At 46.7% G+C, this 18,244-nt stretch overlaps 1 protein-coding gene across 1 annotated transcript in view; it reads right to left on the bottom strand.

Moving 5' to 3' along the window:
* The window catches only part of LOC135873037 (phosphatidylinositol 3,4,5-trisphosphate 3-phosphatase TPTE2-like), a 35,428-nt gene extending 23,770 nt beyond the window's left edge, over positions 1-11,658 (bottom strand). Inside the window, exon 1 of the mRNA XM_065397510.1 lies at positions 11,606-11,658. Within this exon, the coding sequence (XP_065253582.1) occupies positions 11,606-11,658 (53 nt within the window). The remainder of the gene's footprint in view (positions 1-11,605) is intronic.
* Positions 11,659-18,244: the final 6,586 nt, after the last annotated feature.

The raw sequence follows: 18,244 nt of genomic DNA, 5'->3' as shown, positions 1-18,244 counted from the left end.
GGAGCACAAAAGAATCCTGCCATAAGTCCTGAAGCAGGAACAACTGAGAAAGGTAAAGGGAAAATCCCCTGGGATCTGTAGGCCAGGGAGGGCTGAGGATTTAAAAGACTACCTTAAAAAAAAAAAAAAAAAAAAAAGGGACGAAGTGTGGCAGTTGGTCTTGTGTGCTGGGACAAGCCAGCACCTTACAGACACTTTTTCCCCCAAAACAAGGATATTAGCACTACACCTGCTTGAGTGCTGCTCACAGCAATACAGACAAAATGAGAGGGGCTGGCATCAGCATTTGGTGAGGGCTTGCCTCTTCACTGAGCAGCACTTCTAGCAAAGGCACTTTACTAGGCTAAAGTAACAGTTTAGCACATGTGGCTAAGACAGAGGCAGAGTTGTTCCATCTGAAAGACTTTCAGAGTAGAAACATAGTGAAGGACCCTATAAAACATGCATTAAGAGACTAAAATATTCTCCCTCCTCCCCACTGAATACTTCAATTTTATTTTAATCTAGAAGTTTGATGATACAGAGTCTCAGGGAAGGTCACTAGAGACAGAGATAGCCATCTAGCAGCACTATCACTTACCAGTATTTCAAGTGAGCTGCTTTAAATCTATTCCCTAGCATACAAGTATCATAGGGAACAAGTACTGAAGGGCTGTGCAGACCAAGCTAACTTCTGAACCCTAGAAGTGAGGTCATCTGCTTCTGTTTTGATCTCTGAGGAATCTTGCACTGTTACTGTTGTGTAATTTGACCCCACATCTCTGTAATATTAAGTCAACTACTGTAAAAGCAGCTTCAACTAAAGAGTGCCGGAAACTACTCCATCCAAACTCGTTCAGCTGTGCCTACATATTAATAGGACAAGCCTACATACCTCTACAAGTCACATGCAATGACTCAACAGTCTGCAGGAGAAACTCTTACTGGTTTAACATAACTAAACCAATTTAAGAACTGATGTTAAACCAGTTTGACTCTCTCAGGTAGGCAAAGCCTTAACCCTGAATTTCCAAGTTTCTGTCAGTTTAAGGCTGGCCCTTATGTACCATTTGTGTTGCTTTTTATTTTAAGTGCATGAGATAGGTTAGATCCTCAGCCCAGAAGTATTACAGAAGCAATCTACTCAACCTGCAGAGGTACATGTTAATATGTTCATTGGAAAGTACCCTCAGAGGAGCAGTGCTAAGAAGTTTTCCCTATGTCAGCAGAAAATGGTGACCATGATGCTATGTCTCAAGAGTGTATGGAGTTACTCAAGGATGACAGAATTCTAGGGTACAATCCATGAACATAATTAGGCACTTAAGTCCAGTTGTCAGGTGCCACTGCAATCCCCAGGTACCTAAATTCAATTAGTGCCTACATTTTTACAGTAGAAGTTCACTAGGCATCTAGGTTCCTGCTGCTAGGCACCTGGATGCCTATCTCCTACATAAGCCCAAGGGCAAATAATGAACTAGGGAAAATAGGTGTTTGACTGTTTGCATGCAGGGCCCAATTCAGTAGTTGTGCTCAGAGGCTGCCTGCTGGATCAGTCCCCTCAGGAAAGTTCACACAAAACAACTGGGGGTAAGAGAAGAGAGAAGTTTAGGAGATAAGGTACTCATGTGGGAGTCCCTCAGTTCAAGCCCTCCCCCCCACACCTGAAGGGGAAAGGGATTGGAACAGGATCTGCCACCTCACGGGTGAGTGCCCTAACCACTAGGTCAGAGTAATTCTAGCTTGAGGCCCGATTAATATTTAAAGTAGAACAACTTCAACAGGAGAGATTGAGACCCACATCAGAATAGTTTATAGCTTACTGAGTAGGGCACTCACCTGAGAGGTGGCCGATCCCTGTTCCAATCCCTTCTCCCCCTAAGGGGCTGGGACTTGAACTATGGTCTTCCAGATCCTGGTGAGTACCCTAACCCCTGGACTACAGGTTAAAAGGGAGGACTGATTCCTCCTTCCCTTCCCGCCCTGTCCCAGCCCAGCTGTTTTACATAAATTTACCCGAGGTGCTTGATCCACTACATGGTCTCTGAACACACCTGCCTGCACACAACTTAGGCATCTGAACACCTACATCTCTCTGCTTGTGATTCACAAACCCAGGGTAAATCTGAGTTGCAGGGAGGCCCCTATCTCTGAGAGGGGCAGGATTTAGGACACAACCTGTCACAGTATTGCCAACAAGAGATCAAAAGTCATGAGTCAGACCCTCCCAAAATCATGAGATTTTAAAAAAGATTATATGGTGTTTTTTTAGGTCAGTCTCTTGATTTTTTTAACTCCCTCAGCCCATCCCCAGGGTGTGTGCATGTGACAATTAGTGGTACCCACTCTCCGACATGTACTGGATAAGGTGATTTTGGCCCCTGCTGCAGGAGCTCTCACCCCCACATATGCCCCTCCCCTGCCCACCAGTTAGTCTGGTCTCCCAGTCCATCAGTTCTGTCCTCACCCAACCCTCCCCCCCCCATTCAGCCCCTGCCAGTGCAGTCCCCCAGCCCCATTTTCCCCCACTGCACTCAATGCACCCTCAGCACTCACCCCATCTGCTCAGAATCCACCAGCAGTACAGCCCCTCCACCCCATCAACCCTCACCCTCCTCACTTCAGCCCCCCCCTCCCCCAATAGCCTCCAGGCCAGAGTACAGCCCTCCCAGCCTCACCTCTGCTGCTCTTAGGGCTCTAGCTGTCAGCCTGCCACTGGGCGAACAGCAATTACGAAGTAAAATTAAGCCTCACTCATGATCTTGGGATAGAGCTCTCAAACGCCATGGCGGGGGGGGGGGGGAATTCTGACATTTGAGAGTTCTATTGCAAGATCAAGAGGCTTAATTTTACTTAGTAACGGTGTCTCTCCTGATAAATTTGCATGAGTTGACCTGCCTCATCTCCCACTGGATAGCTTAGGTGGCTCCCCATCCAGCATGCTTGCTTTGTGGATTACATTCTCAGGTGCCTCTCTCCCTGCAGTGCTGTGTACAGGAGCTTAGGTGGCTAACTCAAGCTTTGTGGATCCCAATGTTGTTCCTGTGATTTTCTAGGTGCCTAAAACTTAAGTATTGCAATACTGAGTGTCATGACACCCAAGTCCCTTTGGGGATCCCACCCCAAGAGAATCACTGTGGGGAGAACAGTGAAGAAAGATTTCCACTGGCAAAGAAAAAGGCATCTGCAATACTGAAGGAACCACCTGCGTATACAAGATACCATTGTACTGGGTCAGCATTATTTGTAATGGATACATTATTGTAGTAAAGATTCCAAACGTCCATCAGCCATGAAACCACTTAAAGTTAGCAGAATAAGTTCTTGTATATCAGTACATGTCAGGGACTAAGCCTTGTAAATCATAACTCCGTTGACTACAAAAGAATTTGGGGAGTTAGTTTTTGGTAAATTCAACTTATTTTATCCTGGTATGTTTCCTTCACAGCCCTCCCCTAAGAAAAGGATATGCTGCCCTGTAATGCTAGCCCACACTTTGGTCCACTCCCCTGCTAATCCCAGAGTTGTTCCAAAAGGCCCCAAACAGGAGTTAGGCAGAGTGGAAAGCAGAGGGCTCATTCTTATTCAGGCTGCTTTATCTTGACCAACACTGTCCCCCGTCCCCCCTGTCACTGATCCCCACAAGTGGAGGGGGGAAGGAGACTCACTACATGAATAGATCTGTTTTATGTTTATTTATACGATGTCCCTGCATTTCAGGTAAGAAATTGCAGATATAAGACACTATTTGGTACAATTTTATTTCTTTTAAAAAGGATTCACACTAGAGTGCCCTCCCAGGCCCCACAAGAGGGGCAGCTACTAGGACTAGAGTTGGTGCAGTAATTTGCTGCAAAGACGACATATCTACCCTTTTATTTAATTGCTGTCCCAATGCCTAAGGAACAGGCTGCTCTGAAAAGCTTAGAATTGCGTGTTTAGAAGAAATGTGCTAAAATTTCAGCCAGATATTTTGTGTTTAGACAATAGTAAGTGTCTACAAGTAATTTTGGAACTAAAGCATATTAAAGTGATGGCCAGACCTGGTAAGAAAATAAAGGTTATCCATTTTTTTGCTGAAATTTCATAAACATTTTCAGCCAGTTCCAGAAAGGTGTTTTCTAATGTATCACTATTTTAACACTTTACATAGAAATTAGTGTTATGGAGAAATTAAGTGATAACTTACCTATACATCGTTGCAGCAGCTCATGTTACTTAAAAACACTTGATTATTAATGCCTCACAAAAAAGGGAAGCCACCATTAATCTTCAGAAGTAGCAGAGCATTCCAAACACTCCAGAAAGTGAATTCAAATAAATATATCTTGCTTACTGGAGAATATACATTTGCAAGCAATCCAGGAACCAGTTTAGAACAGTTTTAGTACAGAGTACATGCTCAGAAAGCGCTGGCACTGCCTGGATACAAAACTATTCCAGCTAGTCAAAATGCCTAGTTCTTATTACAGGAAGGAACTGTGGAGATTCATGAGCAATTGCATCAGAAAAATTGTAGCACAGAAACGTTTCTGTGCAGAACAGGATACCAAACAGGAAAGGAAAAGACAGGAACAGCACTAATCAAACTAGTGCTAGAGTAGCACTTTTTAACCTCCCTAAAGATCTCTTCTGAATGGTTCATTTTATTACTTTCTTCTGAACAGAAACTTTAATAAGACAGACACACAAAGAAACAGAATAGCCTTAACATTTAATGCCCAAGTCAGGAAATTCAAAGGTTAAGAAATGCATAACTTTATGCAGAACCCAGTTCTGCCATTGTAAAGTAGTCATGCAATTGTCAATCTCTGCTTAACTCTACATTTCTATATAGTTAAGCTGGCATATCAGGGTGCTTTGCAGCAGCATTGCCTGGAATATATTTGCCTCAACACATTGTGTGTTTATACACTACACAATCATGTTTATATTTGCTTTTTTTTTTTTTATATAAAGTGTTTGCTATTAATTCATTGGCATTAGTGCACTACCTTAAACTGACTTAACCCTTTCTGGCTAGGCCCAGATCCAAGTATCTGTTTTGTTTAAGCAGTTTTTCCAATGCCCATGATTTTATTACAAGTCTAGCAGCTTCTGGCACTCAGGGCCAGCTCCAGGCACCAGCGCAGCAAGCAGGTGCTTGGGGCGGCCAAGGGGAAGGGGCAGCACGTCCGGCTCTTCGGCAGCAATTCAGTGGCGTGTCCCTCGGTCCCTCTCGGAGGGAAGGATCTGCCGAAGTAGAAAGCAGCACGGTGGAGCTGCCGCCAAAGTGTGGCCAATCGCGGCTCCCCTCTTTCCCCCTCCCCCCGCTTGGGGCGGCAAAAACCCTGGAGCTGGCCTTGTTCTCGAAGCCCCAGCTCCTGCATCATGTCATTAAGCAACAGTCTCAGCATTCATTTTAAGAAGTTTGTAGCCCTCACGGTTATGAAGACTGAAGACGTGAACCTCAATGATCAAAAGGCAAAGGCAAAAAAGACCCCAATTTATCTAAAAGTTATGATTTTTAAGCCTGATTCATGATTTTTGAGAGACAAGGTGGTTCCAACAGAAGATATTTTCTCACCAACTTCTGTTTGTGAGAGCTTTTGAGTTTACACAGAGCTCTTCTTCAGGTCATGATTTTTGGACTTCTAGTACCTCAACATGAAATGGGAAGATTTGGAGAGAAGGGCAGTTGCTAAGCAAGGATGGCAAATGTGGGTAGCCCAATGTGCAGCAAAGCACAGGATGGACTAAGAGCTACGGGGTTAACAATACTGTTAAAGTTATTGCCATTTTCCCATTAATAAAATGGTGGTAAAATATCCATGAAAGAGCGGACAATCAGAAGACATTCAATTACAGTCCAAAATGTCTTTGGCTATCATACAATTTAGTATCCAGTCAGGAATAGGTAATTTAGTCTTATTTGTGGGGGTTTAGAGTTTTCCATTTATGAGCATTTGTGCTGTTAATTTAAAGTTGGTATAGGAACTGTTTGTACTCTTGTGGAAAGTTTGATGCATGTCTTGTGCCTATACATTTACATGTATGCCATATGCTTAAATACCACAGCAAAGATGGACAAAATTTAAAAAAGTATTGTCTAATACTGTGACAAGATACCTGAGGTAGGCCATTAATCTTGCTACATGCCCTATTTATGTAGGTCCCAAATCAAGTCACTGAAGCATAGGGTTGCCAGCTTTCCAATTCCAGAAAACTGAACACCCTTTCCCCAATGCCCTGCCCCCCCCCCCCCACTCCATCCCCTGCTCTTCTCCTCCCCCTGCCCCCAACGTGCTCATTTTCACTGCAAGGCCCAAACAGGCATGTTTATTGCTTTGACAGATGTATTGTGCTAAGTTCAGGTTTTATTTGTTACAGGATGCTAGAGCTGGCAACAAAATAGTCAAAAAGGGTAATTTTAAAAAAAATGTAATTTCACAAAGTTTTTCCATTCTTTTCCTCCCCTCTTCCCATTTTTCTTAACCAGCTCCATGTTTTTTGTTCACTAAAGTTATTGTATTTTTGTGTATGGAATTAGGACAACACATTATCACAGCTGCAATGGGTCCATTAAAGGCCCACTCCCAAAGCCCAAATACAAATCCATACAGCACAACCGCAGAAATGCATACCTGTCCAGATACCTATAAAAATAAATCTGTAGAACAGGGGTCAGCAACTTTTGGCACATGGCCCATCAGGGTAATCTGCTGGTGGGCCACGAGACATTTGGTTTATGTTGACCATCCGCAGGCATGGCCCCCCACAGCTCTCAGTTCCCTTCTTTTAAAAACTTATGAAATGAATACACACATTTCATGTAATGAATTTTTGTGTGCAAGCCAGCAAAAGGAATAAAAGTCAAAGAGTTAGGCTACAAATTTTATTCACAGGTATACACACACCTCCCTATACAAAGGCACACAGTCTCTTACACGCATACAATGCATGCATGCACACACTTGCCAACACAGACACTTTTTTCATACACTTTCCAGGGGCTGCCTAAAGCCTCCCTTCCTGGCTGGGTGAGGGTAGGCTGAAGGGGAAAAGATGGGGAGGGAAAGAGGCCAAGGACAAAAGCAGGGTGGGGTATGTGGGGCAGATAGGGATACGGGGTGAGGCAGAAGGCTACAAGTACATGAGGATGTGGGGGGCACAACAGCTGCCTGCTTAGCGCTCGTGACACCAGTTGCTCCCCTGCCCTGACCCAGCCAATGGGAACTGCACCCACAGGCAGGGCAGCATGCAGACATCCCCACCGGCAGCCCTTAAGGCTAGGAGCTGGACATGCCAGCTGCTTCTGGACTCAGGAGCCACACAGCACTAGCAGGGAGCCAGCCAGCCACGCTGCGGTGCCACAAACCAGACATTCAACAGCCCAGTCAGCACTGCTGACTGGAGCGGTCAGGATTCCTTTTCAACCAAATGTCCTGGTCCAAAACCAGACATCTGGTCACCCTACTTAAGCATATGCATAGCCCAAGATCCACAAAGGCACTTAGGTGCCCAAGCCACAGATGTAGGCACCTAAACCCAAGTTTTGGATCCACAAAACTCCTGCTGAACTTGCTCAGCACCTAAAGTTTTGCAGTAAAAATCCCTCAGGAACCTATGTTTCTGCCTCTGAGCATGTGCCCAGCTGCTCACTCTAGGCATCCAGATGTCGATCTCCTGCCTAAACCACAGAGCAACTCACAAACCAACCCAGGAGAATACAGGCATTCACCAGCCTAACTCTCGTGCTGGGCCCAATCTGGTAGGTGTGCTCACGGATTTGCCTAGACTGGCGTGTTTCCCCTGTGACCACCATCTTCACAATATTTCACCAAAGTGAGAGGGAGGCTACATGTGGTCTCTGCCAAAAGCTATTAACACAAGTTGTCATGGTATTGCAAGATGTACGGACAGAAGATATTTTAAGAGTTATGTAGAATAACATGTTCCAGAGCTGATGGAGGTGAAACTAGTCACCTGGGGCAGGGTAGTTCTCAGAGCTAACTCAGTCAAGAGTGAGAACAATTGACATCTTTCCATCCAGCCCAGCCAAGGGTTTACCATCTAGACAAGGTGCGGGCGTGGGCCTCTCTCTTGGGCTCCTTTGTGCTTTGTAAAGGCCTTGAAGGAGGGAACCATCAGGATGAACTGAAGGTAATAACCAGGGTGTTTTGTTAAATATGAGAGTCTGGAACTGCATAAATAGATACCATCTTGTACCCTTCTTTCTCCATTACAAACACAACATCCTGCCAACGTGAGCATCTCATGAACAGGGTGACCAGATAGCAAGTGTGAAAAATTGGGATGCTCGGTGTGGGGAGGGAATATAGTTGCTTATAAAAAACACACACAAAAAACTAATATCAGGATATCTGGTCACCCTACACGTGAAAGATGGAATCCAGCTCTCTCGACTGGAGCAGTGCTGTATGGATTGATGCTGGGTAAGAAATACCTTATTAGACTGGAAAGGAAGGGACCTGTTAAGAAGTATAGGCTTAAGACAAACATAAAATGCACTCTAATCTGTAATCATATGTTTCCAGTCCTTACACTTGCTTATTTGAATCTTTATCTTAAGCTTTCTCAGATAAACTTCTATTTAGTTTCAAAAATTTTATTAAGATGATGTTAAAAAAAGTGAACGGCACAGAGTTTAAGTTTAGAAGTTTCTGGTTATCAGGGAATAACATACAGATTATTGAGGGTGCAAAGTTTGGTTTAAGATCGGGTGTCATAAGAAATACAACAGAGGGTCCTGTGGCACAACTAAGTGCTGTGCGCTAAGGACAGCGTTGAACTGAGGTGACGCTAGTGAACGAGGGGCACTGCTTCCAGAGGCAGCCAATCTGTGTTCATTGCAAGGGTCCAGAAGTTGAGGGACTGGGCACTCGAGTGGGATGTACAGACAGGTTAGAGGGATCTGTGCCTGGAGCCAAAGCAGAACACTGGTGGTTAACTATTGCCATAGATTTAGCCAGAGGGTCTCTCGGCTAGGCCCCAAAGGACTCACTGAGGGAGCTAAGTGCTGGGGCATGCAAGTTGCTAGCTTGCAGAGGGAAAGAGCAGGCCCTGCAGAGCCCAGAGTGGGGCACTGGTGTTGCCAGCAGCTGGTAGTGTTGAGCAAGTTCCCGCCCCCGAGGGCACAGTAAGCAGGAGGTAGCACTTCATCCTGAACCCCTTGGGTAACCCCAAAAGGGTCAAAGCGCTCTAACCACTGAGCTATGGGATATTCTGATGTGGGGCTCCCACATCTCTCCCGTTGAAGCTCTTCAATAATGGATAAATAATGAAAGCGACTGAGTAGGGGGCCTGGACCCAGGGTCTCCCACATCCCAGGCAGCTGCCCCAACCACTGGATTGCAGAGTCATTGCCACACCCTCTTGCCCAGCAACTATTTCTACACACTGGAATCCCTTCAACAGGAGAGAGACTGAAGTATCCTCACGGCAGAATATCCCACAGATTAGTGGTTAGAGCACAGTCCTGAGAGGTGGGAGACCCCTGTTCAAGTCCTCTTCCCCCTCTCTGGCAGAGAGGCTGGACTGAACCTGGGTCTCCCACATCCCAGATGAGTGCCCTAACCACTGGGCTAAAAGTTATACTATGGACAGTGGCAGCTGCACCACCTCCTCCCTGCTCCAAATCCACTGTTCTGTGCGCAGCCAGGCAAGCACCTAACTCATTCCCACAAGAAATGCCCTCCAGGTGGCTGGTTCCTGTTCATGGAACATTAAGCTGAGATAAACCCTGCCTCTCTTGAGATAGATGCCTAACACACCCCTCCGCCACATTTCCCCATTGGCTAGCTTAGGCAGCTCCCTGCCTAGCACGCTAGCTGTTGTGGATCATGTTCTAAGACTCCTATCTCTACCACATTGGATAGGGCAGGGGTGGGCAAACTACGGCCCGCGGGCCGGATCTGGCCCCTCAGGGCTTTGGATCCGGCCTGCGCGATTGCCCCCCGTGGCGCCACAGGCCCCGCGCCACTCTCAGAAACAGCCCTCAGGCGGGGGGGCAGAGGGCTCCATGTGCCTTGCCCTTGCCTCCAGGCACTGCCCCCACAGCTCCCATTGGCTGGGAATGGGGAACCTTGGCCAATGAGAGCTTCGGGGGAGGTACCTGGAGGCACAGCAAGGGCAGCACACGCAGAGCCCTCCCGCAGGGGCTGCGGCACTTCCTGGAGCAGCGCGGGGCCAGGGCAGGCATGCAGGGAGCCTGCCCTGGCCCAGGTGCACGCTGCTGCCACCCCGGAGCCGCTTTAGGTAAGCAGTGCCGGGGCTTGAACCTCTCCTGCCCCCTAACTCCCTGCCCTAAGCCCCCTGCCTGCACCTTGCACCCCTCCTGCACCCAGCCCCCTGCCCTGAGCCCCCTCATACACCCTGCACCCCTCCTCTGCCCCAGTCCCTTGCCCTAAGCCCCTTCCTGCACACTGCACCCCCTCCCACACCCCCCTCTGTACCCCAACCCCCGCCCTGCATACAATTTCCCCTCCCAGATGTGGCCCTCAGCCCAAAAAGTTTGCCCACCCCGGTATAGGGAGCCTAGGTGCCTAACTCAGCTTTGTGGATTGCAGTGCTGTTCTTGTGCTTTTCTAGGCACCTAAAAGTTGCAACACCCAAGTCTCTGTCGATCTCATCCAAGGTTTAATGCTTTGCTAAAGTCAGGGCTATAGTGCCACAGATGCACATAAGAGCATATAATCTTGCCACGTCTTTACAAGTGTAGCGGAAGCAACCTTTTCATTGTGGAACCAATGGGCCTTGTTCTAGCATAGAGCAATTCTTAAAAATGCAAGTAGAACTGACTGCTTCTGAAAATCTGCCTTTACAGTTTTGTTTAAACTCCATCAGGGCTGGGAACATCTTTGGGAATGGAAGGGTAAGGAGCAAGACCATCTCCAATGTACTGAAGCATGGAAATTCAGAGTTAAGCTTGCTGCCCATCCTAATTTACTAGGCAGTAAATTAGAAATTCCAGATCAACTGCTATCATAGCTTTAGCAAATGGCATCAGTGTTACTGGATGAGAGTGTAGTCTTTTCATGTACAATAGACTTAATTCCCCTTGAAGGAAGATTTAGTTAATTTCTCTGTAGTTTTTTAGTTCAGTAGTCTGACAAATGCAAGAAAGCCACCTAAGATGGAATAAGATCACCATGTCTGCCACAGACTAGATATTCTGTTGGGAAGGATATAGTATCTCTTAGTACACCTATATGAATACCCTTCCGTTCTGATTCTTGAATGTTTCTTTATGTACTTATATACCACTTATAATACTTAGTCCTGCCACGAATGCAGGGGACTGGACTAGATGACCTCTTGAGGTCCCTTCAAGTTCTATGATTCTACGTGTGTTATAAATTGGCAATTTTAAGTATGTTTTCCCTAAACTTGCCACTCTACTCCTCATGAAACACACTTTGTATAGTAAAATTATATACTGTATATATAACGGCAGCAGCCTCCCTTTAAGTTCAGAGATTTCAAATACAAACTCATTTCCACCTGGAGGTGCTTACATACTATATTGATGAGCATTAAGGAAACCCTAAAATGAACAGACAAGAGGTTATACACTGTACTTAAGTTCTGTAATTACTACTGGTTAGGTTTCTGGTGGACTACTCACCCATCAACTTCCGGCAGCTCTGACCCTTGTTCATATCTCACAGTTGTCGTCATTTTGCTCTTTCCAGTTCTGTTGCTCTTAAAGAGAATGCATCTAGAAAAAGGAAACAGGCTATTTCTTCAAAACATTTTAGATTAAGACATTTGAAGTAACACAGTAGATATGCACTAGCATCCATTATAGGAGTTTCACATACAAGTTTAATTAATCTAAACATTCAGAAAAAGCTTCTACTTCATTCCTGAATGTATATAGATTTATATCCCTAATTCAGAAAGTACTAAGCACCTGCCTAACTTTAAGCATGAGTACTTCTACTGATGTGCTTAGAGAGTTAACCACATGCACAAGTACCTTGCTGAACTGGGGTCTAATACAGTAGAACAGGGGTCAGCAACCTCTGGCACGCGGCTCGCCAGGGTAAGCACCCTGGCGGGCCGGGCCAGTTTGTTTACCTGCCGCGTCGGCAGGTTCGGCCGATCGCGGCTCCCACTGGCCGTGGTTCACCACTCCAGGCCAATGGGGGCGGCGGGAAGTGGCGCAGGCCGAGGGACGTGCTGGCCGCAGGTTCCCGCCACCCCCATCGGCCAGGAGCGGCGAACCGTGGCCAGCGGGAGCCGCGATCGGCCAAACCTGCGGACGCAGCAGGTAAACAAACTGGCCCGGCCCGCCAGGGTGCTTACCCTGGTGAGCCGTGTGCCCGAGGTTGCCGACCCCTGCAGTAGAACCTCAGAGTTACAAACACCTCGGGAATGGAAGTTGTTCGTAACTCTGAAATGCTCGTAACTGAACAAAACATTATGGTTGTTCTCTGAAAAGTTCAAAAGTGAACATTGACTTTGAAACTTTACTATGCAGAAGAAAAATGCTGCTTTAAACCATCTTAAAATTAAATGAAACAAGCACAGAAACAGTTTCCTTGCCTTGTCACTTAAAAAAACCCTTTTTTTAGTAGTTTATATTTAACAGTACTGTATATGCTTTTTTGGTTGTCTCTGTGCTGCCTGATTGTGCACTGTACTTCGGGTTCCAAAGGAGATGTGGTTGACCAGTCAGTTCATAACTCTGGTGTTTGTAACTGAGGTTCTGCTGTATACCAAAGTTAAGTAATTTTTAAAGCATTCCATCAGGCTTGTATCTATCCCAAATGGCAGATGTTTTATCCATCTTCTCCTTTAAGCCATATAGTGCATGGAAAAAGCCAGTACAGACTTAAGTGTTTCTCATCTAAAAGTGACCCAGAAATCCTAAAAATAAGTTCAAATACATTCCAAAAGCACCCAATTTATATTAGAATTTCTGGTTTACTCCTTAAATCCATCATGGACTGCCCAAGTACAATTTAAGAAAACTAGAGACCATGTTTTCCATTAATGATGTTAATATCCATGAAGTGTGGAGCTACTTCAGAGATGTTTAAAGCAATATTAAATTGAGCATTTGTATTTCAAGAGAATGGAGGTGTAGTTTCAAACTAGACTACTGTGAGGACTTCAGCCCAGATCTACAAAGGGACTTAGCCAGTCTGATGCTGAGCATCATGGCCCCTAGCTTTTAGGTGCCTAGGGGGAGGGGAGGGGGGAAAAAACCCACCACCAATCACAGGAACAACACTGATCCACAAAACCTGAGTTAAGCACTTAGTTTCCTATACAACAAATGGGGAGAGATAGGTGGCAGAGACTGATCCACAAAGCTAGGTGGGGAGCCACCTAAGCTAGCCAATGCAAGCCACACCCCTCTCAGAGACAGGCACCAGAGGAAGATACACATGTGGAGCCTGAAACAGCAACAGCAGGAGGACGCTTCCCTTATAACCTTGAGCCTAGTGCATGGGGAACTCACCCACCATATGGGAGACCCCCCTGGTTAAGTCCCCTCTCCTCCTGAGGGGGAAGGGATTAGACCAGGCACCCGTCACCTCTCAGGTGACTGCCCCAACCTCTGGGACACAGTCACTCACTTTCACTGGCCTAATTAATATTTCATTATTCAATTATTTAAATTCAGTAGGAGAGATAGCGAGAGCCCCACATCAGAATCTCCCATAGCCTGGGTGAGTACCCTATGCACTAGGCCAAAAGTTAAAAAGGAAGGTCCTTCTCCTCCTCTTTCCTCCCACCACCAGTTGTTTTGTGTGAACTTCCCTGAGGGGGCTGAGCTGGTAAGTGGCCTCTGAGCACACCTACTAGATCAGGCCCTATACACGACTTAGGTGGCTGTACACCTACCTTCCCCAGTTTGCTCAGGGATTCGGGCTGGACATCCAGATGCCCATTGTTAGGCAGTAGCAGGTATGCTCAGGCAGGAGACAGGTGCCTAAAGCAAGACTGCAGTGCACCTAGCCAGAGGTAAAAATATAGGCACCTACACAAGCAGCCGAGCAGTTTTGTGGATCACAATGGGGCCTAAAAACGGGACAGGCTCCTACGCACCTTCCTGGATCGCACCCTTTGTCACTGACTTCAGACCACACAGCACAACTTTGGCAAATGAGAATAGATGGGGACAGGCAAGCTAGCCTTGGAAGAGAAAGGAGCAAGATCCAGGCATTAATGAGGGCATAGGAAGATTAGTAGCTACTTCAACACAACTGGGGCACTTCCCCTCCCCCCCTTCATTGGGCAAACTATTGGGCAGACAGAGAAGCCCAATGCAAAAGGGGTGGAGAGCAAATCAAGGTTGGTGAGATTTCTGTATAGAAAGGAGAGTCTGTTTTAGGAAGTTTAAGCGGCACCAGGCAACGTTGCTAGGATGGGTTTAGTCTGCTTGAACTACAGCTCTGTTAGGCTTGGTCTACACTTACCCCCCAAGTCGAAGTAAGGTACGCAAATTCAGCTACGTGAATAACGTAGCTGAATTCGACATACCTTACTTCGAACTTACCGCGGTTCAGACGCGGTCCACACGCGGCAGGCAGGCTCCCCCGTCGACTTCGCGGTACTCCTCTCGTCTAGCTGGAGTACCGCAGTCGACGGGGATCACTTCCTGGTTCGATTTATCGCGTCCACACCAGACGCGATAAATCGAACTCGGAACTTCGATCCGCAGCCGTCGAACTACCCGGTAAGTGTAGACTAGCCCTTAGCTTCTTAAGCAAGTGTGTGTGTCCTCTCAACCCTCCCTTCCACTGACTGCAATGCAATGTAGTCTCTTTCCTAGACTGTAATGGGAGATAATGACATTTGTGTAGGCTAACAATGCTGTGCCTTGTACATATTTGTGTAGGCTAACAATGCTGTGCCTGGTACATGACATTAGCAAGGGAAATGCACTGTCAACGTGGTAGATCCTAGCTGTCCCTTCCCTCATGCAAATACCATTCTGATTTGGTTGTCAGCCAGCGAGTCGGGCACATCAGCAATTTATTGAAGTGAGCTTTGTGTTACTTCACAAAACTGGCCTAACCAGGAGCGTAATGCATGGGTGATGCATCAGCAGAAGCGCGGGGAAGACAAGCACTCTACTCTGGAAGAGGTTTAGGGGTTAGTTCAGGGCCACCCAGAGGATTCAGGGGGCCTGGGGCAAAGCAATTTCAGGGGTCCCTTCCATAAAAAAAAGTTGCAATACTATAGAATACTATATTCTTGTGGGGGCTCCTGCAGGGCCCAGGGCAAATTGCCCCACTTGCCCCTTGGGCAGCCCTGGGTTAGTTCTCCCTTCCTCCCACAGGAACAAGAGGAGAGATGTCAACGGAGATTTTAAATGATCAGCATATTCCCCAGATTCTCACTATACCAGGGGCCTACTCCACCCCCAGCGGGAATGAAAGGAGCCCCAGGGCTGTCCTGCACAACTCACTGACATCCTGCAGCCCCAGAGCAGCAGTTTGTGTTTGTAACGCCACAGCTGTTTGCCTGGGACACGGGACACCAGACAAGCCAAGAGAGTAGAGAATGGAGGAAGTGATGCACGTAGCAAGGGAAGGAACGCGTGTTTCGCCACACACACAGATCCCGCGGCAGGCACATCCGCAGCAGCTGCAGATCATTAATTCCCGCAGCAGCAGACGGAGTCAGGAACCCAAGAGGAAATCGCTTTGATTTTCTCCATCAGGCGGCGTCTCACCTCCCCCCCCAAACCCGCTGGGTGCCAGATGTAGGGGGCTCGAAGCCCCTCTCCCGCACATCTCCCCCTTACCTATCCTCTGCAGGCGGGGCTCTGTGCTGGTGACTCAGGCGAGGAACCCGACCCCCCTTCCCTGAGAGCTGGGAAGGCTTGTGACCGGCTCAAAGTTTAGTTCAGGCACAAGCTCCCCTCCCTGGTCCTCTCCGCGCTCTGCAGACTCAGCAGGGAGGGTTTGTTTTTAAACTGCCTACGCTTTATTATAATAATAATAATAAAAAATCCCTCTCTACAGTCGTTCCAGTTCCCTTCAGTACAGCTCAACAGCAGCTGCTTCCCCCTCCCGGCTTTATTGCATTTCCGCGGGGAGCAGGCGGCGCTGATTAATCCTTGTGCTGCTGGGGGGGAAGCCACCCGCTCCCGCTCCACATCTGATTCCCATCAGTGCTGCTCACGCCCTGCCTGTGGCTCAGGGGACGTCCGCAAACTGCTGGCCGGTTTCAAGCCCAGGCAGGAGCTGAGCGGCCACTCGGGCAGTACAGAAGTCTCCTGCGAAGGGCACACCATGGCCGCGTGGCAACAGGCAGGTCCCTCACCACTAATAGCAGAATAATGAGTAGTTCGTGCATCGTATTTGTCATGCATGGATCTAGTGCTTAATACAATGCCAATGCGTGCTGAGTGTCCCTTCCCATCTTAATGTTGTCACCGTTTATTTATAACAACAGTTCCAGGCTCTGGCAGGACCCTGCTCCTGCAAACATTCATGAAACCTTAGTTACACAACTAGCCCTCTGAAGTCTTTTCAATGTAAAGGCTCCTTTTGAAGGATTATAGTCACCTGTACACAGCAAAACTGTGTACAGTATATGCATAAACGTTTGCAGGATGAGGGCCTAGGTTAAGGGCTAGCAGTTTTGCTTTGACCCCTCATCTACTCCAGTTGGACGGTAAGGGCCGAGAAATGTCGAGCCTGGAATATGGTCACCAGACAGCAAATGCGAAAAATTAGGATGGGGTGGGGAGTAATAGGAACCTATATAAGAAAAAGACCCCAAAATCGGGACTGTCCCTATAAAATCAGGACATCTGGTCACCTTAGCATGGAAATCACTATTGCTTAAGGACCTGTTCCAGCTCCCACTGACTTTAATGAGAGTGAACATGTCAGGAAAACTAAGCACATGGGTGCCTGCAGGATCTTGTCCTAAGTCAGTAATGATTGCAATAAATGCATACCTATCACATTCAGGTTGGGGCCTTCTTCTAAACTATTGGGTTATTATAGGATTAGTTAATTAATATGGCACAACACTTTGAAAATGTACAGTGCTCTATAAGGCCCCAGTCCTGTAATGTGATGCACACAGGCAGACCCCTCCACCTGCGTGAAGTCCTATTGAAGTCAGGGGTCCACCCACATGCATAACATTGCAAAATAGGATCCACGTGCCAAGGATCTATCTTCTTTTATGGTTCCTGTCACCTTGCCATTTAAGATGATTTTGGATCACTTTGGATGCATTATTACAAGTTATCATTATGTAAGCCCTTCGCTGCTAATACACATCAGTAAAAATGCTGTCATCCTCTCTCTAATTTGTTTCTGTAAATCTATGCACTGTATAAATCTGCTCTTTGGCCATCCCAGTGCACTTTCTGTCCAGTTTGTGGTGTTTGTCTAGATAGGCATCAATTCTGCAAAGCCTTATGTAGATACTTAGGGGTGGGCTACACTGAAAACTTACATTGACACAGCTATATGAGGGGTGTGAAAAATCTACACCCCAAGAGATGTAGCTATGCCAACCTATCCCCTGGTGTAGATAGTGCTAGGTTACCTTACCGCCTCTCGGTGAGGAGGATTAACTACAGTGATGGAGGAACCCCACCTGTTGCTGTAGCGAGTGTCTACACTGAAGTGCTACAGTGTGCCGCTATAATGTCTTAAGTGTAGACATACCCTTAACTTTCTGTACTGTGAGTGTGAGTCATCCCATTGAAGCCAATGGGATGACTCGTAGTGTGTACATGGGACTGACTGCTCACAATATATAACACAGAGTGTGTAAAGTAGGGTGACCAGATGTCCCAATTTTATAGGGACAGTTTTCTTATATAGGATCCTATTACCCCCCACCCCCTGTCCCGATTTTTCATACTTGCTGTCTGGTCACCCTAGTGTAAAGTTAAGCACACACATACATCTTTGCAGGCGTTGGGCATTTGATTGTAAACTCTGAGAGGCAATGTGTTTTGGGTTATTTTGTGCTTTCAACAGTACCAAGCACAATGTCACCATTTAAGATTAAGATTCATTAACAATATTCTAATTTGAGTAGTTCAATATTTACCTCCTAGTCAAGAAAAACAACTACTCTTTTGATGATCATAAGGCCTTATCTACATGGGAAAGCTTTACCAGTTATACTGGTAAAAACTCCCATGTGGACACTCTTACCCCAGTATAGGATTGCCTTTTTTCAGTTTATCTTAAATCCCTTCCTAAGTGACATAAAATAAACCCCCCAAAAAGGGCAATCTTATACTGGAATAGGAGTGTTCACATGGGTC

The sequence above is a fragment of the Emys orbicularis genome, chromosome 1 (genome assembly GCF_028017835.1).
Source record: "Emys orbicularis isolate rEmyOrb1 chromosome 1, rEmyOrb1.hap1, whole genome shotgun sequence".
NCBI classification, from domain to species: domain Eukaryota; kingdom Metazoa; phylum Chordata; order Testudines; family Emydidae; genus Emys; species Emys orbicularis.
Note: the sequence above shows the minus strand (reverse complement) of the source record. Positions and strands in the feature narration are given on the sequence as shown.